The sequence below is a fragment of the Ciconia boyciana genome, chromosome 13 (assembly GCF_034638445.1).
Source record: "Ciconia boyciana chromosome 13, ASM3463844v1, whole genome shotgun sequence".
NCBI classification, from domain to species: Eukaryota; Metazoa; Chordata; class Aves; order Ciconiiformes; family Ciconiidae; genus Ciconia; species Ciconia boyciana.
In genome coordinates this window covers 2012634-2029640 of record NC_132946.1, presented here as the reverse complement: position 1 = coordinate 2029640, position 17007 = coordinate 2012634, and the positions used below count along the sequence as shown (strand labels likewise).

Here is a 17007-nt window from a genome sequence, read left to right as displayed (position 1 = left end):
CATGAAATACAGCCCGCTGCCTATAGTATTTATTGATCAGTGCAAGTAAATAATTCCAACAAGCACAACCCATCTGAGCGAGCAGAGGACATGGCCGAAGGCTGCCCATCTGCCAGGGCCTGACGCGCATCCCTTCCAGGGCTGGCAGGGTTGCACCAGCAGCGCAGGGCTGACAGAGCCGCTCCCGCAATGCTCTTTTTCATCCAAAACGAAGCCAAGAGCCAGTGCAGCTCCCAGGTGGGTCCCGGTGGCAGCTGTGCTCTGGGCTGGCACAGGGCTCCCAGCCAGGATGGCCAGTGCTGTGGGGACATCCCCGGGGACAGGGGATGCAGCCCTGGGCGCACCATGGGATGCTCCCCGTTAATGCCAGAAGGGCAGTGACAGACAAGCAACTGCTCGGCTGCGTCCGAGCTGGAGCAGAGGCACCCGAGGGACACGCAGCCACACCGAGAGCTGGATCCCCACAGCACCCTCAACACCCCATGCTCCAGGACAGCCAGGAGACCACTGCTAGAAATGAAAGCTCTCTGCAAGGATCTTTGTTTGGTTTGATTTGACCATGCTTGGGGAGAAGAGGAAGGCAGTACATAACAGCCCTGTGTATAAGCAGTTGCTTGATTAGCATAGTTAATGTCTGTGGAATTTATTCAGTGTCTGAATTCTTGCACTTTTTCCAGGGGAAAGGCAACAGGGGACTCTGCATAATGCTGTCCATGCAGAACTGTGTCTCTCAGCTGTCCCAAGTATTCCCCTGGAAGCCCTCCCTGTCCTGCAGCAAGGAGAGAGACCCGGGAAAGCCCAGCACAAGGCTGGATAGATTTAGTGTTGCTACACTGGGACTCATTTATCTTAGCTCAAAGGTGAACCAACGCTATCCTCAAGGACAGGAGCTTAACAAGCAAAGTAGGAAGATCTGAACCAGATCTTGACCTGATGTCAATCACGCAGCTGCGCCGAACCAAACGAGGTTGATTTATGCCCGGAAGGAGCCAGTCTCTTAGGCTTGAATTCATGCCCAGCTCCTACTGCCACCAGCATTGCTGGAGCTGCCTGTCCACACCGGGCAGAGCTCATCCCACTAATGCCAGCTCTCCCAGCGGCTCAGGGACTGCCAGCAGCCCAATGCAGAGCCATGACGCGACACCAACAGTCAGACTCCATGGGACACTCACACCAAGATATTGTACCACCGACCTCAGCATCCTGCCTCATTGGCAGCCTTAAGAGTCTCAGGGTAAAATAAAGACCCTCAGAAGGGGATGCGCTGCAGCAGACGCTCCTCTGGCTTTCGCACAGCTGCCCCTCATGGCAGGATGCTGCGCATCTTAAACACAGCCTGGTTTTAGGAGAGACCCTCAGCACCACGTGGTACGTATGGGACAGTCCCAAAGGGCACTCACAGGCAACTCCTCTTGGCTTTGCTGCAAAAATATCACTTCCCGGAGAAGATAATCTTGCATCAAACTCATGTCTCAGCCATGAAGCCAGTCTCGGAGAAGGTCCTCGATCAGGGACCAGACAGAGGAGCAGGGGAGTTGTGCAAACCTGCGGATCAGGAGTGGATTTTGTGCACAGGTCCTCTTGTGCTGCCTGCCTGGGTGACAGTTGCACACACAGCAGCTGCAGCACCTTTGGTGGCACCTGCAGTGTCCCCATGTCCTCTGCTAACGCAGGGGCCCCGCACCTTGCAGCATGCCCCCACTCTGATGCGTGACAGCAGCGACGGGGCTGCTGCAGGAACGTCCCCAGTGATGCTGAGAGCTCTGGTCCTGCTGATCCCAGTTCATCTCGGGGCAGCGTTTCTGAGCAGGGTGGTACACAGCACAGCACAAAAGGGTGCTTTCATCAGCTCTGCTAATTTCTACCCTGGGGCGAGCGTGATACCCTGATGGCCTCGCATCAGGGGACAGCTCCTTCCAATTTAGCTGGTCACTGTCCCAAAGAGGGTGAGCACAGCCCGAGACACCCTGGGGACCAAAGTGGGATCCCTGACTCCGGGCAGCATAAGCTGTCGGATAGCTCTGCCTCCAGCCAACCCCCCTGCTTTGCACCGCTACCTGCGCACACCAGGGCCTTTTGCCTTCCCAGGCTCCCCCCAAATATCCTCTCTTGCTCCGCAGGCACAGAGGGAGACGGCAGCAGACACCCGCCGGCCCCATTTCCCAAGCTGCCCTCGAGCCCAGCACCTCCTTCTTTCCACCACCAAGGAACCTTTCACAGCCCCAAGGAGCTGCAACATCTTCCACCTCCTGCAAAATACCCCAACTCACTTCCAGGGCTGAAGGCACAAGTCCCCGCTGCCGGAGATGCCCCCGTGCACCCAGCATCAGCAGGATGGGGGGACCAGCACCCACTGCACTCCCCAGCACCCCAAACCCCACAGAGACTGAGCGTAGCCGCTTCACCTTGGCCCACTCCCTGGGTAGGAGCTGGTTGCCAAGCTCAGACTTGGATCTAGCGATAGACTTTTGTGCTTTGGCTCACGGATCCTGAAAACAAGAGCTTTAATCATTGCTTGCTTTTATGCACTGAGAGCCAAAATTGTCTTGTTAAATACAGTAAGTGATCAGTGCTCGCAGTAAAGAACATTTCAATGACTGCTTGTGTGGGTAATTATTTCAGGCTTGCCTCTCTTCCCCTCTTGAGAAAAATTACAGAATGTGGAAATTATTGCGAAGCCCCTCCGGACTTGGAACATTTTTTGCCAGTTACAGGCACTTGCTCTGGGCAGCGCTTCAGCCTGTGCCTACTTTTTGCTGCCTGGTTGTGCACCGTCCCACTCACCGACAGCACCGGTCCCTGGGCAGGCTGTGCCAGGATCCCATCCCTCCACGAGCAAGTACATGACTGGCCTTTAGCTCAGACAGGTCTAAATAACCCCAATACCTGTCCTGAAGGCAATGGGAATCTCTGCTGTGCCAGCCTTGGGGTAAGCCTGTCCTCCCCCTGCCTGAGCAAGGCGCATGGGTACACATCAGCCAAGCCCAGAAAACATTGATTTTTATGGGTTTTTTCCCCCCACTTCTGCATCCCTGAGTGGCAGCCGTGGATCCGTGCTCGGGAGCCCTGGTTGTGCCGTGGCCCTGGCCCCGGGCAGGAGCCCTTTTCTCCCAGCCGTTTCTTAACATTACACTATTGAAGTTGCTTTTTAGCTTTTATTGTGATATTTTCCAAAGATAAAATAGCACTGCGGAAGCAGAGGGAGCCCCAGCACTAACCACGCCATTGGAGCTGACAGAGTGGGAAGCCTCAAGCTGGGAGCGCTGGGGCAAGGCCAGGGTGCACGGAGGAAGAGGAGGAGGATGGTGCTCAGCCGTGCCATCACTCAGCCCCAACTGTGATGAAGGGACCAGGAGAGCAGACTGCAGCGGCGCTGCCTGCTCCAGCAGCCAGGGGATGTTTTGCTGGAAAAGCGGGATTTTTCCCCTTTTTGAGCAAAACGCCCTGAGCCCGCACACAGCCAGGTTTGCATCATCTCCTCCTCTGCAAATGCAGCTGGCGGCTGAAACCTCAGCAGGAGGAGGAGAAAAATCCCAGACGGGGACAACTGTCAGTTTGCACTCATTTCTAGAGAAAAGTTTAGGGTTACAGAGAAACGCACAAAACTGGCTTTTAAACACAGACAGCTCCACACGCGGCATGCTCCGCAGCAGGGTTTGGCACCCACAGATTTCCGCTGAGCCTGGAAACGCTGGGAAAGCCCGGCCCACGGGGGAGCGGGAGCGGAGGGAATAACCTCCATCTGGAAACACACTGCCTGCCCGCAGCAAGGAAGGGCGACGCAGGGACCCCCTGCCCAGCCCCAGCCCCTGCTGCCAGAAGCTTAAACCTAATGCAAGAGGAGAGGCAGGGCTGGGGGCACCGCCGCAGCCCCCCGGAGCAGACCACCACGCTAATACCAGCTCCCTGCATTATTTACAGTGCTTCGCCATGTCCTGGTGTGACAGTGATTCATGGGGCACTTTCCTCCCTTTCATTACACTAATAAATCTCCTGGCAAAGCAGGGATGGTGCATCACAGCATGCACCCACACCATCCTCGCGGCCAGCGGGCATCTCTGCTCTCACTGCCAAGAGGATTTTGTACAAGGCAATTTTGGCGGAGGGTGAGTGGATTTTGGGTGAGCGGATGAAGCTTAAAAAGGCCGAACAAGTCCCTGAGGAGTTTCAGCACAAACACCCCTATGCATGTTTATGTGCAAAGCGAAGCCTATCCCCAGCTGGCAGCTGGGCAAACGCTTTCACCCAAGCTCATTTCTGCAGGTTTATTGTAGGTGCAAGAAACAGGGCAGAGCCATTAGCTCCAGTGGGTGCCCATCACCCCCGCCCTGGGCTCCTGCGGCTGCGGGCAGGAGGGGCTGGACAGCATGGCTGCCTGCAGCAGGGGAGGCAGCACCCCACGGGGGGAACAGCATGAGAATTGCAGCAGAAAGGGCCTCTGAGATACCCGATACCCGCTGCAACTAGAGCCAGAGCAGAGCAGGAGCCTTTCAGGGTGGACTTTAGCATAGGGCTGTGTCGCCATATGTAAAACCTGCCGCGAAGACAGACCTGAAGACAGACCTAAAGGCAGTGCAGTCCCACCCAGCACCAAGGCAGGAGGGGCAGGAAACATGCAGAGCGAATCTGAGCACCATCAGCAGAGAGAGCAGATGCGTCCCGTGGCAAGCACAGCCCCACGGCACCAAACCAAAAGCAGCCGGGCATAAATAAGTGCCCGAAGGGAAGCAAGCGGCTTCAGAGGATGCTCCCACCCGTAGCTGGGTGTGAAGCAGCTCCGCAGCACCGGCTCAGCCACGCACACACACGAAGGTTGCTCCAGACTGACCCTTCTCCAACTTGGATGGTTTTATGTGTTTTGGTTTTTTTTCTAGAGGCAATACAAAAAGCATCAGTGCAGCCACAGGTACAGCACAGAGCAGCGGGGTTTGCCCACTTCGATTGAGACAGTATTTGTGTACCTTCACCGTGCCCACCTTGCCGGACAAGAGCTCCTGCACTTCAGGTGTAGCTTTGACCTCTCACACCTGTCCCCAGACCTCCCCACAGCCCCAGGGCTGGTTCCTGGCACCAATATCCATCCCAGAGCTGGATCTGGCACTCCCAATCCAGCCTTTGTGTGCTGGGTGCGAGACCACGCTGTCCCCTCCCAGCGCCCAGCGATGCCACCGGCGCGCTTCCCCCACGAACCGCTCTGGGTGCTGCAGGAGCTGCGTTAAAGACACTTGGGTGTTGCAACCAGGTCAGAGAAACGGGCTTCTTCCCTGCCTTGCCCCTCTGCGAGTGCAGAGGGCTCCCCGTTCTCTCCACCCAGGCACGGCCCCATTTTTCAGAAGGCATGGGTGACTGGGGACAGTGGGGTGGGGACCCATCACCCGCGCACAGGGCTGACAGGAAGGGACTCATTCCTGAGGAGCATTGCTTCTAAACCACTCCAATATGGCAAGGCAATGTTAACCAGCTGGGAAAACACTTTAAAGACCCTTAATTAAAGGCTGGCTGTTGCACAAGCCCCCTTCCCATCCCCACCAGAAGCATTTCCCAGTTTCCCGGCCTCTCCCCCTGCTGCCCTCCATCCCTCGCACTTTCTTTCCCACTGGCGTCTGCTGGCAGCGTGCTGCGGCTGCTGCGGGGTGTCTCTCCAGCAGTCAGCCCCTGCCGTCAGATGGAAGTTTGCACTCACAGCAAAAGGAAAAAAAAAAAAAGTGAAAAATTCTCTCCCTGTTGACTTTCAGGCGTGGCTGGAGGCAGCAGCTGCCTGCGTGGATGCAGATGCCAGTGCTGGGGCAAAGCTGGCATGGCCGTGCCAGCCTGCTCCTGCCCAGGTGGTGGGAGCATCACCTTCATCGTCTGGCCGTGGTCTGCAGCATCCCTCGCCAGCCACGGTACATCGGGAGAAACGGGGCTGAATCAGACCCTCCAGCACCATTGCTCACCTCTAACATCGGCTCCCGCGTGGCATCCCCGGTGCCCCGCCATGAGCCAGCCCCAAAGGCTCCGGCCATCCCCCTCCTGCCCGCTTTGGGTGTCTGTGGCCCCTGGGGAAGGAGCAGCGGTGGCAGTGCCCCATCCCATGTGTCTCCCTCGACCCCGCACCCACCTCCCCGCATGGGAAACAACGGGGGGGGTACATGATTAAAGCCTGGGGCTCGCCTCCCGCCGGGGGAAAGCTTGCCAGAAAGGCACCAATTTATTCTTTCTATTGATATAAATTGATTAATTATGTGAGGCAACATGTTGCTGTTTCTAATCAAAGACAAAAAAATCGGAGCTCTCGCATTAGCCGAGGGAAGCGCTCAGCCTGTGCGAGGGTGCACAGCCCGATGGGGCGGCTCTGCGGGGCCACGCTGCCTCCAGACAGGATCCGGCCCCCTCGCACGACCATAATCTCAGCTCTTGGAGTGGGAAAAAGGACGCTGCAAGCAAAGGAGACCTTCTTCTTCTTCCTGACCACATTTGTCACAAATCCCATGTGCAGCAGCACCTCTGCGAGCCCATGCACCCACTGCAGCCCTGCCGGCAGCACCAGCAGGATGGAGACAACCCCGAGCACTCAGAACAAACAGGGTGACCAAACCATTTTAAAATGCCCCTGCAGTTGAGTTAAACCTGCACAGGAGGAGGCCGAGGCTGGCACCCCTCCTCCTTCGGAAACCACGTCCCTTTGAACACACAGGCAAGATTTAAAATCCAAATGGAGAAGCAGCTTGCACTCTCAAAATGGCTCAAAGAATCCTTTTTTTTTTTTTTTTAACCAAGAAATGCAAATAAACTTAGCGGAGCTGCTTTCCTCCTAGCAGCCACACCACTTGCATGTCTTTCACATTTGCTCTCGGGAGCCATGGGGTTTGGAGGCAGCGGGGGGGGACCTGGGCAGTGGCAGGGGGGGACCAGGGCTGAAGGATCTGGCCCTTGCCTGCAGTGGGACCCGCGGAGACACCCTCGCAATGGGGACATGCCAGCAGCGTGCCCCATCCCAGTCCAGCCAGGCACTAATCCCAGCAGGTTGCTCACAAATAAATCATTTGGTTAATTATTTCAGTAAGTAACTACTATTTTCCTAAAAGCATCTTGCTGCCTGCTCACAGGCTTCCAGAGAGGCTGAGCACACGGGCTGTGCTCATCTCACCCCAACTCCAGTTAAACCAGTGAATAACCTCACCCAACATCCAGGCACAGGTTGAACCAAGGCAGCCCAGCTCGCTCCTGCATCAGACACGAGCACCACGTACTCTTTTCTTCATTACATTCGCGTACCCCAGAGCTGCCCACACCTGACGGTGGTTATTTGTGCCCACATGTGGGATCCAGCCCACGCTCTACATGACTTGGAAGCCACCACTGGGCACCTGGTTGCAATTACGGTGGCCTCTCCCGCAGCGTGGGCATTTTCTTGTCTATTGGGGAATATGGCATGAGTTTATTCTGTGTATTGAAATCATCAAAACCAGCGCAGAAGCCGGCGGAGTTGGCAACCCTGGGTGCTGCTCAAGGGCCGCGTGTGGTGCTGGGGGGCTTCGTGGGAAGGCAGGACACTGCGAGGGGACACACACGTCCCTCCCAGGAGCTCTCCTCTGTGCTGGCCAGGAAGGGAGGCCACCACAGTGCACCCTGCGGCAAAAAGCATCGCGGCTCCAGGCATCCTCAAGCAGAGGTTTGCAGGCGATCACCGGGAGGCACAGCCACGTCCTGCAGGGACAGCCCGGCCCTGCTTGCTGCCCTACTCCCCCGGAGCCGCCATCGTGCACCGAAGAAGCACCAGTGGCCCCGGGGAGAAGCGGGACCGCACCACAGGACAGACAAAGCTCCTCTTGGAGATCCCCAAGCACAAATGCCAGAATCCTTGAGATGCACCAGCACCCACAGATGCTGCCTGAGCACTGCTGCGTGCAGCCACGCTGCTCCATCCCCAAACACCACGCTGTCCCTACAGCCCCCCCAAGCAGCACGAAGGATGCCCGACATCCCTAGCAGCAGCCCCCCCTTACCGGCCAGATCCTGCTCCCCGAGCTGGGACAGCCCTCGACACCCTCCCCAGCTGGGACAGGTCCTGCAGGGAGGGTCCAGCCCTACCCCCCTCCCTGCCTTTATAGCCCGCAGGTGCCCCACGGCCCCGGCAGCACGAGCCCCACCTGGGGACTCTGGCGTGGGATGGGTGCTGCCGCACACACCGCAGCGAGGCAGGGAATGGGGATGGGTGGGGTGTTTTCAGGGAAAAGCGTGGCTTTCCCTGTTACAGGTTATAAAACATTCCCAGGGCACATCAAGATGAAATGCGTAATCGCAAATCAGCCCGGCTGCTCTCCTGTATCGCCAGACCTATGCAAAGGCAGGGAAGTTTTAATTTCTCCCTTTCGGAGCTTTTTTTTCTTCTTCCTATTTTTATTCTTTCCCTTCTGTTCTCCTAAATTTGGTATAAAGGAAAAAAGAGTAAATAAAAATTTTTGAAAGCTCTTGCAACCCTGCTCTTCTTGGCTTATGGAGCAGTTGGGATGGAGGGGGAGGCCCAGGGTACAGGAACCACAATATTTTGGATAGCTGGATTTTCGAAACAAAAATGAGGTTAGAAATCAAAACTTTGGTTAACTGAGACAGGGATGAAAACTTCATTTCACACTTGGCAGCAAAGCTGGATCTCCATCACCCTCTTGCTCTGGCACGTCCCCCATTTAACGTGGTGCCCCAAAGGCATTTCTGCAGCTCTGGCAGCGTGGGGGATCTTTCCATCGTCCTCTGAGCAAGCAGACGAGGCCACACCACTGCCCAAACGCTCTCAGAAACGCTTCCCCGAGGAAGCGCCAGCAGACGTCGGCCGCTTGCCTGAGTTTTCAAGCCCATTCTCCCAGCACTTGCTGTCCTGGGGGAAGACATCACCTTCCAGGTTTCTGGCTTTTTAGCAATCTGAGGTAGACACAAAGAAGGGAAAAAGTCGTACAAGCAGCCATGTGGGACTACGTCCCCTCCCCAGCCCGCCCCAGCGGTGCGCAATAGCAGGCACGCAGAAGACATCAGCGCAGCTGAGCATCATCTTTTTATAACTTTATTTCCAGAGGTCTTGTGTAGAAAGATACAGCGTGATGCCTGTCCCTGAGCCTCCACCGGAGTTTTTGGGGGGCATTTCCAAATGATTCCTGACCCCGCGGCACCCCCTGCGCAGGGACCGCAGTGCGCCGCGGTGAGCGGTCGGAGCCCCACCACCCTGGCCGGCCGGCGGTCTCCGGTAGTGCCGCTTCCCGGGCAGCATCATGGGGTCCACGGGCTGATACCGATGATCACAAAAGACACTGCAAAGGGGGTTTGAGCTTAGATTTCCCTAAGAGCCCACTGCCTGTTACCAGGGAAGGAGCTCTTAAATAAGCTCCACCAAAGAACCTACAAAGGGGCAAAGTTCCTTCAGTAGTCCTTGGCTCACAGTGACACGGCACAAGAGCCTCTGCTGAGTTGTGGGCTGACACCTTCCGAAAATCAGCTACTCGTTTTTCATTTAAGAAGAAGATTTCATTTCATTTTTCATTTTTTTAATTAGGGGGTGAGGCAGTGATGACAAAGGCAGTTTCTCCTCTGGATAGACAGGAGAAACACACGTTGCATTAGCACTTGGTGGGATCCCCGTCCTGCCGGTGACGGGAACCCACCCAACCCCGGGGAAGGAAGCATCACGATGGAGAACCGCTCGGTGAGCACACCGCTCGAGCCATGCCCACCCTTCCCACGCCCCAGCCCTTCCCTTGCATGCCAACTCGCTTCTCCAGCCGAAACCCCCGTGACGCTGGGTGGACCCACACCGCAGGACGGCGTGAGTGGGACGTGGGCGCTGCATCCCACGTGCTGCAGGTGACCGGGGAGCAACTCGACACAGATCCTGGCAGAGCCACGGGCCCATCCTGCACCGAGCAGCTTCGGTCGGAAGCAGATCGCTCCGCTGGGGACTCTTCCACTTGAAAGCAACAGAAACGACCCAAAACTGCCGTGGTGGACGTTAAGCCTGTGCTTGCTTGCGCTCAGAGCGAGAGCCCAGAGATTTCATCCCGGGCACCTTCCCCCTTCCATCCCAAAGCCGCTTTTATTGTCTTGATCTAATGAAGTGCAGACTTCACCTGGACAGACCCATAAGTGGCTCCTCTCGGAGGCAATGAATACAAATACTTGACCTCATGAGCTGCGGGGCAGCAATTAGTTTAAGCAGGGGGTTTGTGTAACACTTCAAAAGTCTTAATCCGTGCGGTCAGCCCTGGCACCGTATTTGCCAGAACCTATTGAGTAGTCTTAATGAGTCTGCAAAGCAAGCTTTCAATACATTTTGGGTCGCTTCAGATGCTTTAAATGGCATAGTCTATATGGTATTGTGCGGCTTTAGAAAGGCCCGGGCTTTAAAAAAGTATGGCTCCCTTTCACAGGGCAGACAGAAACCATCTTTAGAGCCGGGACCCTTAACGTTTTGCATATCAATATGGCTGGGGCTGAATGCAGTCACTCAGCTGAGAAATAGGATCACTATCAGCGTTTCCAGGCTTTCACAGGCACTTGGGAAACTTTAAAGCCCTTCGTGGAGAATAATTTGGTCGAATGTCGTGGCTGGAAACAAAACCTAAACAAGCAGAGCGCAGTCCATCATGCGGAGCTGCCAGCGAGGCTGACAAGAGGCTCCAGCCGCTCCGACATCCAACCCCCGGTGGGTCGGTCGGTGGACGGGGCACTTGCAGTCCCGGGGGGACAGGGCCGGGGGGACCCCGCACCGGGCACGGGGTGCTGGGACCCTCCCGGCAACGGCCACATCGCTCGGAGGGCTCTGGGATTTTAACCAGCAGAAAACCAGTCCTGATTTCGTCTCTTCTTACTATTCTTTTACAATATCCCAGCTTCTTAACACCGGCCATAAAACCCCCGGGCTCTGGCACCACACCGGTGGCATCTGCGTCTGTCCGCGGCACCCCTCGCACACGCATGGACCCACACCACGATGCCCCGCTCCCCGGGCAACTGTCTGCATTTAACTCCAACATCACGTTAAGCCCGTCCTGGCACACGTCACTTGTCCCTGCAGCGACCAGATGAGTCCAGGGGCCGAACAGGACAAAGGTGCTCAACCTCAGTCAGCTACAGCCCGGAGCATCGGTACAGAAAACACGCGTCACCTCCAAGGGACACAAAGGAGGTACCAGCGGCCGGGACACAGGAGCGAGGAGAGTTGTAGCACGACGCGTCGGTGTAAAACCATCCTGGAGCCGGGATGGAAGGGGCCTGTGCCCGGTGTGCATCCCAGGAGAAGCGGTACCTGCCGCCTCCATCGTCCCTGGACAGCAGCAGCGAGGAGGGGAGGCGATGGCACGGCTGGCAGGACAGGCCTGGCAGGATGGTCAGCTTTGGGATGCGGCAGGATGGAAGAAACAGCAGCCAAAGCATATTTGCAAACAATGCGGGGCCTGAGGGCCCTTGAAAACACATAATTAGCTCATTAAAGAGACAAATACAAGTCACTAATAAGATATTAGAGGTTAATTACATGTTTTCCCCATCTTTAATTAAGGGAAAACTAGTTAATTCAGATTAAACTAATTTCTGCAGCCTCCCATGATGGCCCTCTATGGCTGCAGATTTGAAAATCTATTGAGATTATTGAACTGAAAGGTCAGAGTTTGGAGCTTTTGTTTGCTCTGCTTGGGTGAATTCGGGAGAAGCAGGGATTTTCATCCTAAGGGTTAGAAATGCCCTGCTTTATCATCTGGGTTACTCAAAGAACATAAGAAGGTATGTGATACACAGCTCCCTCTCCCTAACCCCGGACCTGGCATTTATTCAAAACTTACTGCCGTTAATTGTTTTTCTTAACTAGGAAATTCTTGTAGACTATTTTCTGTCTGCAAAACATACCCCACGCTTGGGGTCTGCTGCTCGGCCGGCCTCACCCACGGCCCAACAGCAGCCGCTGCCGGTGCTCAGCACCGGAATTTGCTTTAGCAAAAACCCCCTGGCCGCACGCCCCAAAGGCCAACTGGTTTCCAAAGCTTTTATTGTGGATGGCAGAGCCGTCGTCCCCATGCACGCACACGCACCCACCCGTGCACTCACACGCTCCCACTCGCCACTGAGAACGGTCACAGCTAATATAGATTAGCAAGATTTATATGGAAGAATATTTAATCTGGTCAGGGAGGGGAGAGGGGTCATCTGTGGTTTTATTTCTTAAATATTTCTCTCTACTCCAGAAGGGTCCGTTTCTCACCGGAAAAGGTCCAATATAAATTAGAACGAAGGGAGGAGGTTGCTGGCAGGGCGGCCACGGGCATCCCTGGACCACGGCAGCCACGAGCATCCCTGGACCGCAGCCCTGGCTCCGCACGCTGCTGGGCAGACCAGGTGCCAGCACGGTGGCATGCCCTGTGCATGGCTCAGTCCCACCCAAAGTCCTGCCCTGTCATCTGATAAAACTTCATGTTGAAGGGTCTGTAAAACTCCCGCAGGCGCTGGACCACCTGCACGTCAATTTTGGGGTGCGGCCGCCCCTTGGATTTCCCCAGGCAGCGGGGCTTGCTGCCACCCTCCGGCTTCTTCAGGCAGGGAAAGCCCTTGGTCTCATTAAAATAGAAATGTTTGTCTGTCACCACCCTCTTCAGACCCAGAAAGTCCTGGACACGGCCCATCTCCCCGGCCGGGTCGCTGACAAGCCTCTCCCCACTGACAAAGAGGAATTTGGAGAGGGGGAAATACTGTAGCCAGTTGTCCAGGTGCTTGGCGTAGATCCCGATCCTCACCGCGCTCCAGCTCGTGTCGATCAGTCCCGTGCTGATGTTTTTGAAGGCCAGGGCCTGGAAGCTGGGGATGGCAGGGTTTTTGGAGAGCGTCTGCGTGTAGTCCGAGATGGCGCGGGTGACGGGGTTGCGCACCACCACGATCAGCTTCGTGTCCCGAGACATGTTGTAGATGCGCCGGGGAGCCTCCTTGGTGACGAAGTAGCTGGGGGTTTTCTCCATCGTGATCTGCCCCTCCAGCGTCCGCGGCATCAGGCTCCTGGGGAGAGAAAGGGACACGGTCAGGGCTTAAGGCACGGCTGCTCCGACTTGATGCCGTGACGAGGACGAGCGGGAGCAAGCCCCAAAACCCAGCCAGCGATGCCCAGGGGCTCCCCAAACGCAACCACCTCCCTCCTTCCCCTCCTGCCAGGCAGGGACCCTGCCTTGTCACACCCCGCCAGTCATCTCCTCGTCTTCCAAAGCCCTCCTAGGAGCCCCTCTGCCCAGGTCTCTCCGTTCTGCTCACCTCCTCTCAGCCTCCCCTTCGTCCCCCCCAGGGTCTGTCCCCAGGAAGGGACTCCCTGTCGCTCTGCCCCGCCAGCAGCACCGTCCAGAGGGCACTTGCAGGCTGTCGGTCCCCCTCAGAGGTCCCCCACGACCCCCTTCCCAGCCCTGGAAATCCCTCCTGCCCCCTCCTCCTCCACCCCAGTGAGTTTCAGTGGTGGCAACTGGCATCTCCAACCGTGTGTTTTGGGACAGGGCTGGTTTTCATCCCAGCCTCCAGACAGATTACATGTTCTGGAGGTGCCGGCTCGCCACGTAGGGTTGCAAAGAGGAAAAAAAATCTCATCACGGGGGTGTGCACCCACGGGAGCTAAGCCCAAGCAGCAGCTGGGGATGGAGATGCCCGCCAAGGCTCCCACCTCCTCTGCCTCCAGACAGCAAGCAGTTAAGGCCAGAAAAAGACTGTTTCCTTTTAAAAAAAAAGGCAGAAAACCTCTCAGGGCCCAGCCATTGTGCTGTGTAAAATTCACTGCCCTGATTGTTCCCTTGTGCACTTTAATGAGGCATTAATTACCGGAGAAATTACCCAGGCATGTCACCCTATGAGGAGAGCCAGGGGCTGCAGAACGGGTCCCCCCTGCCACCAGCACAGGCACCTGCCCCAGAGCCCCTCACATCGCCCAGAGCCCTTCACGTCCCCCTTCTTCTTGGGGGTGGACATGTCCCCTCTGCCCATCCTGGTGAAGAGGCAACTTGGTTTCCCCAACGGCAGAGCCCCCCGAGCCGAGCCCGTGGGGCCAGCGGGGAGGCAGCTGACGGGTCCCTGCGGGCACGGCCCCCAGCGTGGCTCCCCGAGATGCAATGCCACCCCGAGCTGCTGCTGCTCCCCACGGTTTCCCTTGCTGGCAGACAGTGCAGATGGGCCAGGGGCCCGGCAGCTCTTGCTGCCGCGTCCCAGCCACGTCCCAGCAGCTCGCTCCCACGGCATCCCGCACAGGAGCCCTCGCCGATGGACCCCACATGGACGCAGAGATGGAGCTCGCTCTTCGTGGGGCTCATCTGGGATTGAATCGGCTTCATTTCCTCCGTGCTGTCACAAGCCACGGTCCCCATTCCCTCCGTCATGCTCGGGGTGACATGCACGCTCCCCCTCCCCGGCCACGTAAAACAGAGGAGTCTCTTGCTGAAAGCCCTGGCCTGGAAACTCATTCTGCTCAGAGCACAGCAGCGTTCTGCTCCGGTGCCAGGGGCTCAGCCCTGCTTCCCCCCCGACCGGGGCAGCTGTCCTTGCACGGGCTCTGTCCCGAGCAGGAGGCTGCTTTCCCACAGGGAGGGATCACAAGGCTTTCAGAGGTTTGCTTAATACTTTGGGAAATGACCAAACCACTTCAATAGTTCTTCGGAAGTAAAAAAACCTACATGTTTGTGTGCACATAGAAATACAAGTAGTAAATATACAGAATAAGCATGTGCTTTGCTCCCACCTAGGACTTTTCTTAGCAGATGGCAGAGCACTGAACCCAGCAGGCAAGTGCTGGATTGCAACGGGAAACTGAGGCACCAAGCAGTGACATGGCTTGTGTAGGAGCTGCTGTGTAGATGCCTACATTCATCCAGCCAACAAGCATCCACCATCGTGACACAAAATCACTTGTATGGGTCAGCAAACACATGGGGATCCAACCTGAGCTGCTCCGCACCCAGAGGCATCCCAGGACGAGCTCCAGGGATCAGGAAGTCTCTTGGAAAAAGTACCGATACCCCAATATTAACTATGACAAGGGATAAAATAAAGCAAACAAATCAAGTATAACCCAGACATTTCACTTAACTGAAAGGAGAGAGTTGGGACTGGACAGGCTCTTTCCTAGAAGGGCTTTCCCTTTTGCCTGAACTTGGAAGAATTCTGCTGGGAAACTCGAGGTTCCCCCTGGGGCTGCAGCACCCCGTGTCCCTTGGGGCTCGCTGGAAAGGCGAGGAGCTTCCCCAGCCTGTCCCTGTACACCCTCTCCTTCCTCATCCAGGTGGGATGAGCATTTTTTTTTTTAAACATTGCTTGCCTCAGGCCAAGCCGACCCACCCAAGGGCAGGGAGAGCTCCAAAACCCTGCTCGGGGCATCCCTGCGGGAATGCTGGCAGAGCAGGAGGATGAGGATGGAGCCTCCCACCGGGCTGCGGCTGGGTCCCACAGCGGGTCCGGCTCTTGGCAGCAGCACTTTGGGGCAGGACGGGGCGTTTCAGGGATCCCCATCCTGCTGCTCGCAGCGGCAGCACCAGAGGGTTGTGGAGCGGGGTCCCCAAGGCGGGAGGGGACGGGCCACGCAGCAGCTGGGGCTGTGCTGTGGGGCTCTGCCCAGCAGCATCTGTTCCTTATGTAATGGGAAAAGGCTTGAGGTTTTGGGGTTTTTTTTTTTCCCCTGGACGTAGGAAAGAACACTTTATTAAAAGCACTTGTGAGCAATGCTGGGCCCCGCACAACTCCCGCCCCCAAACAAGAGGCAAAAGCCACTTGTGGATTATTCCCCCCCCTTTTTTTCTTTTTGGACAGTACCAGCGTTTTCAGAGCCACTTCTTGTCCCCGGTGTCACCACCCGGCAGCCCGGCCCCTCCGTTTGGCACCAGCAGTGCCCGGGCAGGCGGGATGCCCTTCGGGGGTACACGCATCCTGGGGGCAGCGATGGGTGCTTCCCCCAACCTTTTCAGCACCTTTCCCCACCCTGCCCCAAATAACCAGGCTCAACAGAGGGGCTGACTGCTGGGGTTCCCGCGGGGAAGCACCTTCCCAAACCAGGATCAGGCCCCCGCACCCCACGCCCCGTCCCCTCCCTGCTGTGCTTGCCTGGAGCCAAGCAAAAACCAACCCCACGTCCCCGAACGCCGCTGTTCGCACACCTCCAACCTGCTGCTTGGGCCTCCCCCCTGCCCGAGCCAAGCCAGCAAAGTATGTTTAATTCTAATTACGGTCAGAAACCTGCCGTAGGGTTTGCCAGGCTGCTTTACGCAGCTTCTCTGGGCGACTTGTTGGGGCATTTCTGCCGCTCTGCAGCGCTTCCTCGGATGCCACCGGGATTTCCGCACAGCAGAACAGCTCCTTCCTCACGCTGCTCACACGCCCCAAACCCTCTCTCAGCAAACATGGGCTTAAGACCCGAAACAGTCACTCTCCTCAATGGGCAATAAAATGTTTATTACCAAACAGCGAACGCTTGGGATGACGTGATCCGAGAGCCTGGAGAGCCCATGTTAAACCGAAATAGCGCTTTTCTCAGCCTGTGCTCCACAAACCAGCACCGATTGTACCCGAGCTCAGGAATTCATGGTTGGGCTCAGTTTTCGGAACCCACGATGGTTTGGGTTTGCTGCAGTTGCCATTGCGGTGTTCCCGAGGACATAAACCGGAGAGGAAACCCCTGAGCTACCCCTGCAACAGCAGTGCCCTCCGAGAGCACTCACCCAGCAACCATGAAGAACGACGTGAGTCTGGATGCCCCAGCAAAGGTGTTGCTAAAATATTTTAACAAAAGCCATTTTACCTCCCCCCTTCCTTTTTGCAGAGGGACAGCAAGGGCCAGGCTGAGCCCCACGGTGCTGAGGCTGTCCCTAAGGGGTCTGTAGGGCGGGGGGACCCCCAGGACCCCCCGGGACCCCACTCACCCACGCCCAGCGGTACCAGCACCTTCCCCACGCTCATCCTGCTGACCAAGAGCTTCTCAGCACACAGGAGCAGCCCTAACTTTAATTAAAGCCAACCACACCATCCTAGGCTTAATTA

General features: G+C 56.6%; 1 protein-coding gene across 1 annotated transcript in view; it reads right to left on the bottom strand.

Moving 5' to 3' along the window:
* Window positions 1–12169: 12169 nt before the first annotated feature.
* Window positions 12170–17007, bottom strand: part of HS3ST6 (heparan sulfate-glucosamine 3-sulfotransferase 6) — a 41441-nt gene continuing 36603 nt past the window's right edge. The window contains exon 2 of the mRNA XM_072878097.1: window positions 12170–13008. Coding sequence (XP_072734198.1) covers window positions 12390–13008 — 619 coding nt within the window. The 3' untranslated portion in view covers window positions 12170–12389. The remainder of the gene's footprint in view (window positions 13009–17007) is intronic.